At 36.6% G+C, this 16,151-nt stretch overlaps 1 protein-coding gene across 7 annotated transcripts in view; it reads left to right on the top strand.

The window, feature by feature from the left end:
* Positions 1-10,511, top strand: part of LOC100055608 (X-linked retinitis pigmentosa GTPase regulator) — a 53,972-nt gene extending 43,461 nt beyond the window's left edge. For 6 of the 7 annotated variants that reach the window (XM_070257797.1, XM_005614067.3, XM_070257796.1 and 3 more), the window contains one exon: positions 7,595-8,274. In XM_070257797.1, the coding sequence (XP_070113898.1) occupies positions 7,595-7,801 (207 nt within the window). In that variant the 3' untranslated portion in view covers positions 7,802-8,274. Of the gene's footprint in view, positions 1-7,594; positions 8,275-10,338 lie in introns of those variants that run through there. The other variant, XM_023633818.2, reaches the window with a different exon arrangement.
* The last annotated feature ends 5,640 nt before the right edge of the window (positions 10,512-16,151 follow it).

Raw genomic sequence — 16,151 nt, 5'->3', positions numbered from 1 at the left:
TTTATAAAAATTGTCTTATAACTTTGGATTATTATACCCCAAAGATAGTTGTGACCTGGCTCAAAGGATACTTTAGAATTATTATCCTTCTTAGAGTTTTAACATATGTATTGTCAGAACATTTGATCAAGGTTTAGGAACTTTTTAGATTCTCTGTCTAGTAGAACAGAACATTTAACGGGTATCTACTATGCTTCATAGCATTCCCGTGAATAGTTTTTCCAATTATAAGAGCTCAAAAAAGGCTCTAGAAAAAAAAATCAGATGTGAGGGAGAAAGATGAATAGTAAAGGAGTCAGGAGACGTAAGAACCTAAGGAGAGAAAAAGTGAAGCGAAGCAAACACACCTCTGACCAAATGAAAATGCGTATTCTAGACTACGTGGTCAAGTTTCAGGACCTTCTCAGGCTCTCCTGTCTTCAGCATTGCCCACAGGTGTTAGCATTTAGAAACACAGGACAGGAGAGAGGGCTGAACCGAGGGAAGGAATGCCGTGTGGGAGGCAGAGTGGCAAGCGCCTGTAGGAGCAGGCCAAGCCAGGAGCCCGAGTGCCAGTGCTAGTGGATGGGACACAGATGAGGTTGGGCCAGCATACAGAGGGCTGCAAGTGCCAGGCTGAAGAATTTGCTCTTAAACTTTGATTCTGCTTGAATCCTCATTTATACCTAATGTAAAAACGTATTTCAGTAAATACACATTTCATTTGTTAAAGATGAGAAACAAAAAGTAATGGAAATTATATTTAAAAAGTCCAGCAGTAATCAGTGTATTTCCTACTTAAAGAATATGCTATTATTCTACATATTTTAAAAATGAAATAGATGACTTGGATGAGTTTTTTTCCAAGCATTCACACATGACACTTTTTTATCTACAGTGTCTCTAACCTATTTATACCTCCAAGCCAAACAAGTCAGACTGTTTTTAAATCTTGGAAAATAAAGGATGCATTAACTCATATCAAAGTAAACACAGGTTTAAGATTTTGCATCGCCCCCCCCCCCCCAAGTTAGACAGTCACTCCAAAGATAATCTGAAAAAAAAAGAAATGAAAGAATTGCACTCTTGGTGTCTACAAGGCAGAATTCACCATTCACTTTTGTTTTGGTGATTTTAAATGTTTCAGAGAGCCAGGTTAGGACCTGTGATTTTAGTTGGCAGCAGAAATCTTTTGAGAGATGATTGTTGTATATGGAAATTACCAAATATTGCTTTTCCAAACTATAGTCAAAGCTGATTATTTGAATCCACAGTTAGTGACTAAGAAAAATGTGTTATTGGCTTAAATTCTACCTAAGTAAGCTAATGAAAAAAGCAGTAAGCTTTTCAGCTATTAAAAATAACTTCTTTCCATCATGGAATTAGTTCATTCATGTATTTATTTAGCATACATTAATTGAGTATCTCTTATGTGCCAGGCATAAGGCTAGAAGCTGCAGATACCGAGGTTAAAGATCCATTGCCTTCCCTCAGAAACTAGCTGGAACATGGCTGATTCCCTGGATAGTTCCCCATGTCAGTTCACAGTTCATAGATTCTTATCATTGCCACTGCCATAAATAAACGAGGCTGAGATGAGAATTTCTCCACCAAAAAGTATGCCTGTGGATTCTTGCCTTTCCTCATGACTACCTTTTCTCTGATGCTACGCTTTGTTCACCCTTGCAGCCACAACTCAGCACATTCGCCTCAAGTACACAGTTAGCTTTACTCTATATTGTGAGGTAGATTACATATATGCTCTCCTGTCACTGGCGCTTTTTCCCAGGCTTCAGACCTGAGACAATCTCTTTCAGGCCCACCCAATAATTACTCCCCTGCTTTTTAAAAATAGCTTTTTTGAGGTATACTTGAACTATAATAAACTGCACATGCTTAAAGTATATCATCTGATTAGTTTTGACATATGTATACACTTACACAACCGTAATCACAATCAAGAGAGTGAACAGTGCCATTATTAGCGGAAGGTTCTTTGTGCCTCTTTGTGATCCCTGTCAACATTCCCCACCCTCCTGCCATCCTCAGCAAACCACTGATCTGCTTTCTGTCATCATACATTATTTTGCAAGTTCTAGATTTTTATATAAATGAAATCTTACACTATGTACTCTTTTTTTTTTTTTTTTTTGGTTTGGCTTCCTTCATTCAGCATAATTATTTTGGGATCCATCTATGCATGTATCAATGGTTCATTCCTTTATATTGCTGAGTAATATTCTATTTTGAGTTAATGTTTTAAGGTACGGATTAAGGTTCTTTTTTTTTTTTGCATATGGACATCCAATTGTTCTGGCACCATTTGTTGAAAGAAAGACTACCCTTTCTCTACTGACTTGCCTTCACACCTTGGTCAGAAATCAGTTAACTTTTCATGTGTGGGCCTATTTCTGGATTCTGGATTCTGTTCCTTTGATCTGTCTGTCTTGTGCCAGTACCACACTGTCTTGATTACTGTAGCTTTGTAATAAGTCTTGAAATCAGCAAGTGTTAGTCCTCCAACTTTGTTCTTTTTCAAACTTATTTTGGCTATTCTAGACCTTTTGCATTTCCAAAAAATTTCTGAAGTTTTAGAATCAGTTTGTCAATTAACTGAAAAAAAAGTACCTGCTGGGAGTTTGATTGGGATTGCTGTGAATCTACAGATTAGTTTGGGAAGAATTAATGTCTTTACCATAGTAAGTCTCTTAACTCATGAAGGTGATATTTCTCTCCATTCATTGGTATCTTCTTAAATTTCTAGCAATGTTTTATAGTTTTCAGTGTACAGGTCTTGCACATATTTTGTCAGATTTATTTTATGTCTTCTGGTTTTTATTCCCTGATTAACTGGTTAGAAGTTTATCAATTTTATTGATCTTTTCAAAGAATCAATTTTTGGTTTCATTGATTTTTCTGTATTTTCTATTTTATTTATGTCCACTCTGATCTTTATAGTTTCCTTTCTTCTACTTACTTTGGGTTTAATTTGCTTTTCTTTTTCTAGTTTTTTAACATGAAAGTTGAGGTCACTGACTTGAGATCTTTCTTATTCTCTAGTAGAGGTTTTTCATGCTATAAATTTCCTCTGACGTACTTGATATATTGTTTTTTTCATTTTAATTTAGTTCAAAATACTTTCTGATTTCCCTCTTTGATTTTTTTTTAAGGTATGCTTTTTGGTGGGGAAGATTGGCCCTGAGCTAACATCTATTGCCTATCTTCCTGTTTGTTTTTTCCTCCCCAAAGCCCTATACATAGTTGTATATCCTAGTTATGTGATTTCTTTTTTGACTAATGAGTTATTTAATTCCAACATATTTGGAGATTTTCCAGAGATCTTTCTGCTGTTAATTTCTAATTTAATTATATTGTGATTGGAGAACATACTTATTATGACTTGAGTCCTTTTACATTTATTGAGATGTGTTTTATGGCCCAGAATCAAGTCTCTCTTGCTAAGTGTTCCATGTGCACTTCAGAGGAAGGTAGAGAAGAATGCTGCTGCTAGGTGGAGTGTCCTGTCAATGTCATTTAGGTCAAGTTGGTTGATAGTGTTGGAAGTCTTCTCTATCCTTCCTGATTTTCTCTCTGCTTATTCTATTATTCTATCTGTTATTGAGAGAGGAGTGTTAAAATTCCTAACTATAATTGTAGATTTGTCTGTTTCTCCTTGTACTTCTATTAGTTTTTGCTTCATGTATTTTAAAGCTGTTATTAGGTTCTGTAATGTTTAGGATGGTTATATTCTCTTAATTGACCCCTTTATCATTATAAAATTATCCTCGATAATATTCTTTGCTCTGAAATCTACTTGGTTTGATATTAAATAACCACTCTAGCTTTCTTTTGATTAGAGTTATCATGGCATATCTTTTTCCATCCTTTTAACCTATTTGTGATTTTATATTTGAGGTGCATTTGATAGTACCTCATATAGCTGGGTCTTGCTATTTTGTCAAACCTGAAAATCTGTGCCTTTTAATTGGAACATTTAGACCATTTATATTATATTTAATTTAATTATTGATGCAGTTAGGTTTAAATTTATCATGTTACTATTTATAGTATTCTTCTTTATACCTAAAAAATGCTAAAGTTTATTTTTTCTGATATTACTATAGCTGTACTAGCTTTCCTTTGGTTAGCATTTGCCTGATATATCTTTTTTCCTTCTTATACAGTATCTCTTATAAGTGGCCTATAAGCTGGATTTTTAACATGCATAGCTAAAATCTAAAGCTTATCAATGTTCCTATCTTTTTTCCCCAAAAATACCAGGATCTTAGAAGAAGTTTCTCTCCTATCATCCCTTCCTTCCCATTTTACATGTTATTGTATCCAGTATATTAAGTTTTTTAACCTCACCAATCAAATGTTATTATTATTTGTTATACCACTTTCTTTACTCACTGTTCCTTTTTAAGTTTCAAATATCCTTTCTGGGATCCTTTCTCTTCTTCCTGATGAAATCCTTTGGAAGTTCCTGTCAGAGATTTCTTTTGTAGTTAACTTGTTCACTTTCTGTTCACTTGAAAGTGAATGATAGGATAGTATGGCTGGTTGATGGTTATTTTCTCTTACTATCTGTTCCCATTGTTGCTATTAATAAATTTGCTTTACTATAATTACTGATAACTTTGTGTATAATCTGTCATTTCTCTCTGGCTGCTTTTTACATTGTTTGTCTTTGTGTACTTCAGTTCACTATGAGATGCCTAGGTGTGAATTTTTTATTTTAACTTTCTTCTAATTTATTATCACTTTTTTTATGAGGAAGATTGGCCCTGAGCTAACATGTATTGCCAGACTTCCTCTTTTTGCTTGAGAGAGATGGTCCTTGAACTAACATCTGTGCCAGTCTTCCTCTACTTTGTATATGGGAGGCAGCCATAGCATGGCTTGATGAATGGTGTGTAGGTCCATGCCCAGGATCCGAACCTGCACACCCTAGGCCACCAAAGTGGAGCATGGGAACTTAACCACTATGCCACTGGGCCAGCCCCTATCCTCTTCGTTTTTGCTTGAGGAAGATTAGCCCTGAGCTAACATCTGTGCCAGTCCTCCTCTACTTTGCATGTGGGATGCCTCCACAGCATGTCTGATGAGTGGAGTAGGTTCACATCCAGGATCCGAACCTGCAAACCCAGGCAGCCAAAGCGGGATGCGTGGAATTTTAACCACTCAGCCATGGGGCCAGCCCCTATTATGACTATTGAATCTGAGAATTCATGTCATTCATCATTTTAAGAAAATTCTCATTTATTATATATTTGAATCTTTCCTCTCTCCTCTTTGGACCTCTGATATAATGAAACTTTTCATTCTGTTGTCCACATCTTTTAATATTACTTTCATATTTTCCATGTCTAAGTGATATTCGGGGGAATTTCAGAGCTTTCATCTATTTCAGTTTCTTTTCAGCTGAGACTAATGTTTTTAAGCTACCTATTTTTTAATTTCAATGATTATACCTTTCACATTTAGAAGTGAAATTCTATTTTTATTCTTTTTCAAATCAATCTGATCTTTTAAAAGCTAATACCTTGTTTTGTGCTCATGTTTTTTATTCTAGTCCTTTAAATAATTTAGGCATATGTATTTTATATTCTGTATTTAGTTATTCCAATGTCAGACACCCTTAGGAGTCTAAATCTGTTTGTTGGTTTGGCTGACTTGCTAATACTGTCTTGTTTCCGTATGTGTTTTGAAAATCGAATTGTGAGTTCATGTTCCACAGGGACATTTTGTGGAAATCCTTTAAGGCTTAGATGAGGGTAAGTCCATTCACAGAAAATTTATATTAGCCTCTCTTAGCTCCCTGGTGTGTTACCATTCCAGGATCACTTTCAGTTAATTTCTCAGTTAAGGCTGTCCCACCCCCACCAGTAATAAAATGTGAACCCTAAACTCACATTAGGAAAACATTGTTCTCCTTCCCTCAAAGCCTAGGCTGAGAGAGGCATGTGATTTTGTTATCTCCCAATGTTTATAGGTGGACTTACATTAAGGGCATAGTCCTTAGAGGGTCCCCACTTGATATAGGGGTCTCAGTTCTAATTCTCCACATGTCATGAGACCAAATCTGTTACAATCCAAGGGTTTAAGTTATGACATCAATAAATGCCATTTCAGTGCTCACTCACCTCTGAGGCTTCCTATTCCCTCTTCATTTTTTTGGCCCACAGGGATTTCCTGTCATTTTTTGTGAGCTTACCTACACATTATAAAATTATAGTTTTTACGCTTATTCAGCATTTCTTGATATTTTGTAGTGGCAGAGTTTTTCACGATAGGTATTCCTCCACAATAGCAGGAACAAGAGTTCTCCCATTTTAGTCCATAGACCGTTTTTCTAGGCTCTGACTTTTTCGGTTACAACTTTTCACCTCAATTCTTCCATTCTTTAAAGATAAATTAAGGTAAACTATTATTATTAGTACCATTTTGATTTCTGAAGGAGCCAAGTTCTCACCTGTTTTTTGTTTTTGGCATCTTGTCAAAATCGTTGTCAGTCTTTAAGAATCCTATTTTATTGCTGGCTGAATCCTCAGAGGGCTTAAATCAAATGGAACTTTTTTGGGCCAGCCCCCTGGCACAGCTGTTAAGTGCACATGTTCCACTTCAGCGGCCTGGGGTTCGCCGGTTCGGATCCCGGGTGCAGACATGGCACTGCTTGGCAAGCAATGCTGTGGCAGGCGTCCCACATATAAAGTAGAGGAAGATGGGCACAGATGTTAGCTCAGGGCCAGTCTTCCTCAGCAAAAAGAGGAGGATTGGCAGCAGATGTTAGCTCAGGGCTAATCTTCCTCAACAAAACAAAACAAAACAAAACAAAACAAACAAGCAAATGGAACTCTTTAGTCATCATCTTCCTTGATCTCTCCTGCATGTGCCCTGTTGGCCACTCCCTTCCTGATGTATTTTTCTTCCCTGACTTCTGAGCTAGCTGCCTCTTTTTCCCAATTTTGTTTCTAAAAGCTCAGTTCCCAATGCTGGCTTCCCATGCTCTGCCTGCCTCTCACACTTGCCTCTTCCTCAGTCTCGTGTCTTCTGTTCTCTCTTCCACTCTCCTGGAATCCCTAGGTTATGGGGTCTCCTTTCTTCTCTTCACCTATTATCTATACTCTACCTATTGCAGCCCTGGCCTCCCCCAAGCAGCAGACCCATATATCCAGCTACCTACTGAGACCCCTGGGGTTCACACTGCCATCGTTTGGCAGCACTTCCTGAGAAGTTTTGATGTAGAGGAATGGGAAGTATGTTGTCCTCTGCCAGAGTATGGTAGTTTTCATCTTTTTTCCTCTTATAACACAACAAAGTGGAATACTAAATTTGTTCTTTGAAGAAAAAATGATGATATATTACCAAGACAGTGACAGTGTTGAAGATTAAACCCTAAAAGATCTTGTTTTAGGAAAGAATCATGATTGCTGTTGGTAAAAGATAAAAGGCTGACAGATGCTAAGAATGTACCATTGTACTTGTGGTTCCCCATAAAGATGTGATGAAATGAAGTTAAGACTTGTTGGAAATTATACCCCCTAAATACTATTAAGTGAATATTTCACTTACTGAAATGAATTGTTTGTGTGTGTGGTTTTTTTTTTTTTAGATTTTCTTCTTTAAAAGGATGTCATTGACGTGTCAGAAAAGTATGCAGAATAATAATGAGCCACTCCCAGTGATAAAACCAATAGGAGATCAAATAGCTTTTAAATCCAATACCAAAGATGCCCAACAGAACGACATGGGGCAAAATCACCCGGATACTTCACCCCCAAATGGGGCAAGAAGATCAAAATCTTGTACAATACTCTAAATATATATTTATGTTTTCATGGTCACCAAGCACATTGTACCAAGCATGTTGTAATTTATACTTGAAAAACATTATGACTTCTGAAGGAAAGTTTCTGACAAACTTTTAAAGATATAAGTTAATAATATGTTTTATTTGATTTGAATATTACGACCAGTTTTGATATTTATTTATGCTAATATATTTTTGACAAACAATTTCAAAATATGTGTATCTCAAACTTTCCTTCAAGTGTTGTGGCCTTAACTGTTCAGTGTTGCAGTAAAAAAATATATTTTTATATGTGAAAGTTAAATTAAGATACTTCATAGCTTTTACTAAACAATTTTACTTCTTTGTAATTTCAGAAGACAATATTTGCAATTTCATGACACTAACAGTTTTTATGTATTTGCAACTTTTAAAAACTGAGTCAAAATTGTTTTGATGAACATATTTTAATAAACTATATCTGGTCGGTTCTACTGTTTAAATGGGTGAATATGAATAAAATTTGGAGGTACTTGGAGTTATCAGTTGACAAAATGGGGGCAAAAAAATCTTATTTCAAAATATTGAAAGATGCGAAATACATTTACCTCTGAGTAAAGAAAATATCAGTGCAGCTGTGTACACAGTATATCTTTGTGGGGAAACTGTGTTGAAATTTCTTGACTTCCCGCTCCTTTTTTAGGGAGGTGATTTGGCATGAAAACATTGCAGATTATATGGCATGATCTGGAGTGTTTGACCATGCCACAGATCATCACCATAGGAGAACCAGACACAGCCAGGCTTGCTCATTTCAGACGTCCCTAGCATTGGCAGTGATAACCAAGGTTGGCTCCATCACACAAGGCTCTGCCACAAAGAATAGGAAGGGTAAAGCTGTTAAGTCTACTCTGATAGAAACATTGCTTTTCTATGCTCTCACATACTAATTTATTGGCACATAATACCTTCATTTTCCCCATTCTAGCTTCTGACTAAAACATTTTATTCTTCAATCACAGCAACCATTGCTCCATTTAAACAAAGAAAAAGAAACTCCATCTGTGTGTTTCATGCCCAGGGGTTGTAAGGATGTTAGTCTAGAGTAGATGTGATTTTGAAATCGTACAAAATAGCCTTCTAAATATTACATTTAGTGGAATTCTAATTTTATTAAAAGTAAATTCAATGAAAGTTTTTACTATTGCCACTATAGCACTGGTACAATATTGCAAAAATACTTTGCCAAAATTTAAACTACAGGAGCTAAGTGGAAGTAAGCTCACAAATAGTACTAAGACATGCCAGTTGTGGTAGGCAGAATTCTAAAATGGCCCCCAAAGTTCCCACCTGCTGGTACCTGCCCTGAATAATCCCTTCTCCTTGAGTGTGGGTGGGACCAGTGAACATGATGACATATCACTCCATCGCTTAGGTTACATTATATGGAAAAGGTGAAGGATTTTGCAGATGTAATTAAAATTCCTAATCAGCTAAATTTGAGCAAAAGGAAAGTAATCCTAGGTAGGCCTGCACTAATCAGGTGAGTTCTTTCAAAGAGGCTCTGGAATCAGAGATGGAAGAAGTCAGAGTGGTTCAAAGAAGTAGAGATAGTCTCCTGTTGGCCTGAAGAAGCAAACTGCCATGTTATAGAGAGGGCCGTGTGCCAGGGAATGGTGGGAAGTCTCTAGGATCTGAGGGCCTCCATCCTGCAGCTGCATGGCACTGAATTCTGCCAACAACCAGTGAGCCTGGAAGAGGAACCCAGTCCTCAGATTAGACCGTTATCCTGGCTGATGACTTGATTGCAGCCTTGTGAGGCCCTGAGCAGAGGACCCAGCTAAGCAGTGCCTCAGCTCCTGACCCATGAAAACTGTGAGATGATAAATATATGTAGTTTTAATCCACTAAGTTTATGGTAATTTGTTATGCTGTGATAGAAAGTGATACCAGTTTTCTTCTGGGTAAGGGCCTTTCTATGTGGCAGCTTCCTTCATCAGAGCCAGCAAGGGAGAGAGTCAGTAGAGTTGGCTAGCAAGACAGGGGTCATAGTCTTAGGTAACATAATCATGGAGGTGACATCCCGTTACTTTTGACATGTGTTGGTTAAAAGCAAGTCACAGGCCCCATCCACACTCAAGATGAGAGCATGACACAAGGGCGTGAAGACCAGGAGGCCAGGATCACAGGGGCCATCTTGGAGCCTACTTGCCATACCAGTCCTTTGGCCAGTCATTGAAAAAGAAAAAGGGACAGATTAGAGAACAAAGAAAGGATTAAGTCAAAGCACTTGGAAGAGGTGAAAATGAGACAAGCATAACCAAACTGATAAAGTATTACTGCTTAGTCAGAGATGTCAGAGCAAGTCGAACTTTTCAATAGGGTGGTTTGTTGAGGATCATCAACACCAAGAGTCAATTTTAGAGGCACAAGTAAATACTTTCATGAAAACATCATACCAGCCATCTGCCCTTGGGCTATGAATGCTTGTATTTATTTTCTAAATTTGGTTTTATATTTGGCTTTTACATTGAAGATGTACTTACTGAGAACTTCATATGTTCCAGATACTGTGCCGGAAACTAAGAAAATAGAAGTCACGGTTATGTGGGAGTAAAATGAAGAAAATACATTATCAGTTGGCGATATTAGGGCAATTTAAAAACCCAAGTTTCCTAATTGGATGGAAAGGTGATTACTGGACCCTAAACTTAAACGAATAAAAAACTAAGCCAACATATTTGAGAACTCTAAAAAAAATGGTCATTGATAGAATTGAATAGAAAGATCAATTTGTACTAGTTTCAAAAATAAAAGGAGTTACATTTACTGATAACCTTATAGCTTTAAAAAAAAAAGGTGAAATGATTTCTTTTAATCCCAAAACTACCTATCTTCATTATCTTTTCCATTAATTCCTCTTTCCTTTCTATAATACTGTTGCTTTGGACATTTTTTGCTGATCTTTATGGCACCTGAAAATAGAATGTGTTGACTTGAACATTAGGGGTCATTGACATTGTTCAGATTATTATGGATCAAACATTAAATGAATATTAATTTACAAAACATCAGTAGTGATAGGATTTTCAGATATTATGAAAGAGCATACAAATCCATGTCAAAACATTAAAGATAAAGGAAGAATTGGTAGTCACTAAGACCCTCCTATATGTGAAGAAGAACCTGTACGGTTCTGGAAAGGTGCTTTTATTAGTTTCCTAGAGCTTCTGTAACAAAGTACCATAAACTGGGTGGCTGAAAAACAACAGAAATTTATTGTCTCACAGTTCCGGAGGCCAGAAGTCCAAAATCAAGGTGTTGGCAGGGTCATGCTCCCTCTGAAGGCACTAGAGATGTTCTGTGCCTCTCTCCTAACTTCTGGTAGCCTCAAGCATTCCTTGGCTTGTAGATGCATCACTCCAGTCCTGTGTCCTCACATGACATTCTCTTTATGTGTCTTCACATTGTCCTCCTCCTCTGCATATCTGTCTCCATTTCTGAACTTCCCCCTTTTATAAGGACACCAATCATATTGGATTAGAACCAACCCTGATGACCTCATTTTAACTTGACTACCTTCTTAAAGACCCTATTTCCAAATAGTATCGCATTTTGAGGTACTAGGGCTTAGGACTTCAACATATGTTTTAGGAGAGACAATTCAACCCGTAACAGTGCTTCAGTTTGAGAGCTACAGCTCACACAAGAAATAGCCTCAATTGTTTATAGTCTCTAGTCTCTTACATTCTTACTATTGCTCTCCAAAAATGTAGAGACTCTTGCTAAATGCTAGATCTTTAATGATAAAATATCTTTCGTGGAGATACTTTGTGATGTTGAAACTTCCATTTAATGTATCATCAGTTACATCAAAGCAGGAATTGTAGTGGGGTTATCTTTTCCAGGATCCCAGACACAGTGGGCACATATTAAATGTTAAATGATTATCAAATAAATTATCATATTTGCCATTGTAGAATTTGGACAAGGATTTTTTTCTTAGAAATTTTGTACACACATACTCTTAAGTTTAAACTCATTTTTTGAGGTATTTACCATATGGTTCATTACAGTACAATTCTACTACCCATAGGCTATTATAAAACCATAGAGGGAAAGAAAGTCTTTCTGTGAGCAGGAAGGAATCTTCCAACAGAAATAGTGTACACCATCAGAAGCATCCCAAAGAGGGGAAATTAGGCCAACTAGTTTTACAATCATCAGGGTTGACAACAAGAATGAAACCAAAGTTATTATCACAGACCTCTACCCACAGGATACCCAAGTAAGAGCAGAATTGGAGATGAGACTCTGAATAATTATTTGAGGATGAAAGCAGACTGATTTCTTTATCATGCTCCTGAACTTCAATTAAGCATTTTTCTTCCTAATTTGATTTTATGAGGCTACCAAAATTGAAAATATTTCCATACTTAAAGTTTTCTTTTGCCAGGGCACATGGTTTAAAGATTTTTCATCTGATAGTAGCTCTTTAAAAAGCTTACATATCTTTTTAGATAGAATTTTAAAATGTGCTTTATATTTTTTTCCTTGTAAGGGTAGGAAATCAATAAAGGAAAATAGGAGACAAATCAGAAGATTAGAAAGTCTTCATCTCAGGAACAAGGGGGATATTTTATTGAATCGAAGAAAAACTGCGTTGTTTAAATCACAACTAAAAAAAACTATTTTCAGAGGCTAGATAGGTAAGCACACTGGAGCTGCTGCAACTCTGTTTTAGCTGGTAATTGCTGTTTCCCAGTACTGGGCCCAGTACTGCCAGACCCTCAGCCATTTTGAAAAGAAGCTAGAAATCTGGATTTTTGTGGTCAGCTCATTCATGTGCGTGCGTGTGCGCACGTACATATAAATTTAAAGAGAGCCAAAGTATAACTACAGGCCAAATTTAGCCCAAAAGGAACAAATTGTGACCTCTGTTTTGAACAAAGTACGTTAGTTTGGCAAGAGAAAGTAGTTTATAAGGAAAAGTATGTTGAAATAATTAGGCCCCGGATTTATTTTAATTATAATCTTTCCTAGTTTGGTCTCAGATTTTAAGCAAGAAATGAGAGTTAAAGCATTAACTAGAAAAGTGATCATTCTACTAAGGTAATTTTTTTGTTGCACACGAATGCATACTACGCCTTCTTGAGAGTGGGGAGTTGGGGGGATGGTGGAGTGCAACTATATTGAATACAATTAAGTAAGATGTTTCTGCTGAAAGAAACTGCATTAGAGTTAAGAGCCAACAAACTAACAGGCTTTTGATAAGCAGTCCCTCCAACAATTGTGACGGATGGCTACTTTGGCATAATGTCACTACACAATCCTAATCACTGAAAATGTCAGGAAATGCTCTGCTAACCCTAAAATTATTTACTAAAACGACAGTAGGAAAACGTATCTGGCCAGGCCAAGCTGCATTCCCAAATAGTTTTACTTGCTTCCATTTTCATCTGGTAGGTATAATACATATATTATGATATAGGAGATGTCCTAAGGTGAGCAGGGGACTAGAGAGCTGTGTCTAACTTTAAAGAATGTATAAATGACACCAATATCTTTTTTATTTTTACTTAAGAAAAATCTGGTTCAATGGCAAACATCCCTCCTAAGGTAAAAAAAACCTTGTATGTTCTAGAAAACGTTTTGAAGTTCCTCAGAAACAGTCTTTCCAAGTAATTTGTATAGAATTTGTCAAAATAGTAGTACACTACCTGTTAGATTTTTACATATGGGCCTGAAGGTTATTACAACAGAAAAGTTTTCTATTGTAATATCTTTGTCAGTTGCTTAAAATCATTAAAATTCTGTCCATAGGAATGTTTGATTTCATATTTGTAGGTAACATATTTTCCAACTTGGCATCAGATTTATATTAACTTCTTAATTATTATAATTAATTTACTACATATAGTAATTAACTACAAAAATTATATAAAAGTGTAAACCAATTTGGGAAAACTTTAGGCATCAGATGGATCTGTAAGTTGATTTTCCTCAATAATTACTAGGCAATATATGAATTCAGAAATTAAAGCTAGAAACTTTATTGTAAATATGAAATCCCGTTATTAACATTAATCTGTTGTGGTTTTATAAACTTTTTATTGGGAGACTTTTCAAATATGCAGAAAAATAGGAAGATTAAAATAATAAACACCCATGAACCCATCACATAGATTTAGGTTTTACACTTTGCTCTGTTTGCTTCATGTTGTACCCAGACATCCTCACATTTAAACCCTAAATACATCAGTATGCATTTCAATGACATTTTTGTACATAACTGCAATGCTAGTACCTTATTTAACAGGTTAACAATAATTTTCTAATATCAGCTATTTGCTACTCAATCTCTTATTCAAGTTTCCTTTGTTCTTCTCAAAATATCTTTTACAAACTGGTTCATTTAAACTGAGAGTTAATCAAGGTCCATGCATTATATTAAGTTGTTGTGTCTCAAGTCTCTTTTAATCTAGAAGAGTTCTTTCCTCATATTTTTTTTTCGTGACATTAACTTTTTACAAACTGGGACAGTTGTCCTGTAAAATGTAATCATATGCATTTAAAAGGAAGTCTGTAGTCTTCTGCTAATTCCTAATAAGTGGCTTAGGCCACCCTACCACTGGGAACAGATAGAAAAATTGGATGAAACATATATAGTTAACATTTGGAAGTATCAGAGTCCTATCAAGATAGTAAAGTATTATGGGGCCAAAATTTGGGAGGAAGGAAACCCAAAAAGATGTGCCTGGCGTATGGGGCTGCTTTTCACCAAGAGATATTAGTTGCTTCTAAAATTTAACATGTTTGAGGAATTAATGCAAAAGATTGAAGATTTTGGTAGAAAACTGGAAGCTATTTAAAGAGGACTAAATATAGTTTCTAGAACTAAATACAAGCAGTGAAATTAAGACGTTATTTGGGCTTATTAATAGATTGATAGAATTGGTAAACTGAAAGAGCAGAAGAAAATACTCAGACTGAAACACACAGAGACAAAAGGATGCAAAATATAGAAAAAGAGTTGTTGAGATGTTTGTGGTACTATGCAAAGGCCAAATATATGTGTAGGTGGAATCCCAAAAGGAGAAGAGAGAATGGAACAGAAGTAATATTTGAAGAAATAACTTTTCAGATCTTTTCAAAACAAAAAGATATCAGCTCCAAGATTCAAGAAGCAATGCAGGCTCCAAGCAGGAAAAATAGAAACCTGCACGGATGCAATTCAGAATAAAACTATATAACACTGTGGTAGAGTATGACTCCATTTTTTATGTTTCTTGACAGCTTTTAAGTCCACTTCTCCCTATTTCCCCTCTGTCCACATCTGGGCAAGTTGGTAAGAAAGCCCAGGTCCTCTCCTTTGGCACCAGCTGGAAGTTCAAACCTCAGCCTGCAGGTGGGACCCCTCACTCCAGCCCCCTTCCCCGACCACGGTTGAAATCCCAAGCCAGGCTTCTTTCTGTGTTTTCTCAAGCCATTTTCAGACCAGCTTGGGAAACCTGTCCTGCTCAAACCAGTAAGCCGCACTCTGTGTGTAATAAACCTTTTCATACCTTCTGGGTATGTATGTTGCCTTGTCAGTAAGGACATCAGAAGTAAATCTTGTGTCGAGGGTTCATTTCACCTCCACGAGGTGACTACAACACCACCACAGATAAGAATATTGAAGGTAATCAGGAGAAATGTTATATTACCTCAAAAGGAACACTATTAAGATTTATAACTGACTTCTCAACAGAAGGAGTGAAATCCAGAAGAAAATGTAATGTTTTTTTTAATGTGCTGAAAGAAAACTGCCAAATTCGAATTTTATGTCCAGAGAAAATTTGTTCAGAAATGTGGGTGAATAAAGACATTTTAAGACACAAACTGGTATTTGTCACTAGCAGGCATACATAAAGTGCTACTAGAGGTGTTTGTTACTCTAAGGCGATAGTTCTCAACCAGAGGAGCTTTCCCCCGCCCCACCTCAGGGGACAATTGGCAACTTTTGGAGACATTTTTATTGTCACAACGCAGGGGGGTGGTTAGGGAGTGGGGATGCTACTGGCATCTAGCAGGTAGAGGCCAGGGATGTTGCTAAACATCCTTCAGGGCACAGGAGAGACCCCAAAACAAATGCATTATCCCTCCTAAAGTGTCGATAGTGCTGAAGTTGAGAAATCCTGCCCTAGAGAAAGGAAAACTTGGGTTCACACAAAAACCTGCACACAAGTGTTTCATAGCAGCTCTATTCACAATCTCCAAAACCTGGAAACAGCCAAAAATCCTTCAGTGGTGAAGAGAGAAAACTGTATTGGGTCCATATGATGGAATACTACTAAGCATTAAGAAGAAATAATAGTATTGATATATACAACAGCATGAG

The sequence above is a fragment of the Equus caballus genome, chromosome X (genome assembly GCF_041296265.1).
Source record: "Equus caballus isolate H_3958 breed thoroughbred chromosome X, TB-T2T, whole genome shotgun sequence".
In the NCBI taxonomy this organism is placed as follows: domain Eukaryota; kingdom Metazoa; phylum Chordata; class Mammalia; order Perissodactyla; family Equidae; genus Equus; species Equus caballus.
The sequence above is the reverse complement of the archived record's forward strand: the minus strand, read 5'-3'. Positions and strand labels throughout refer to the sequence as shown.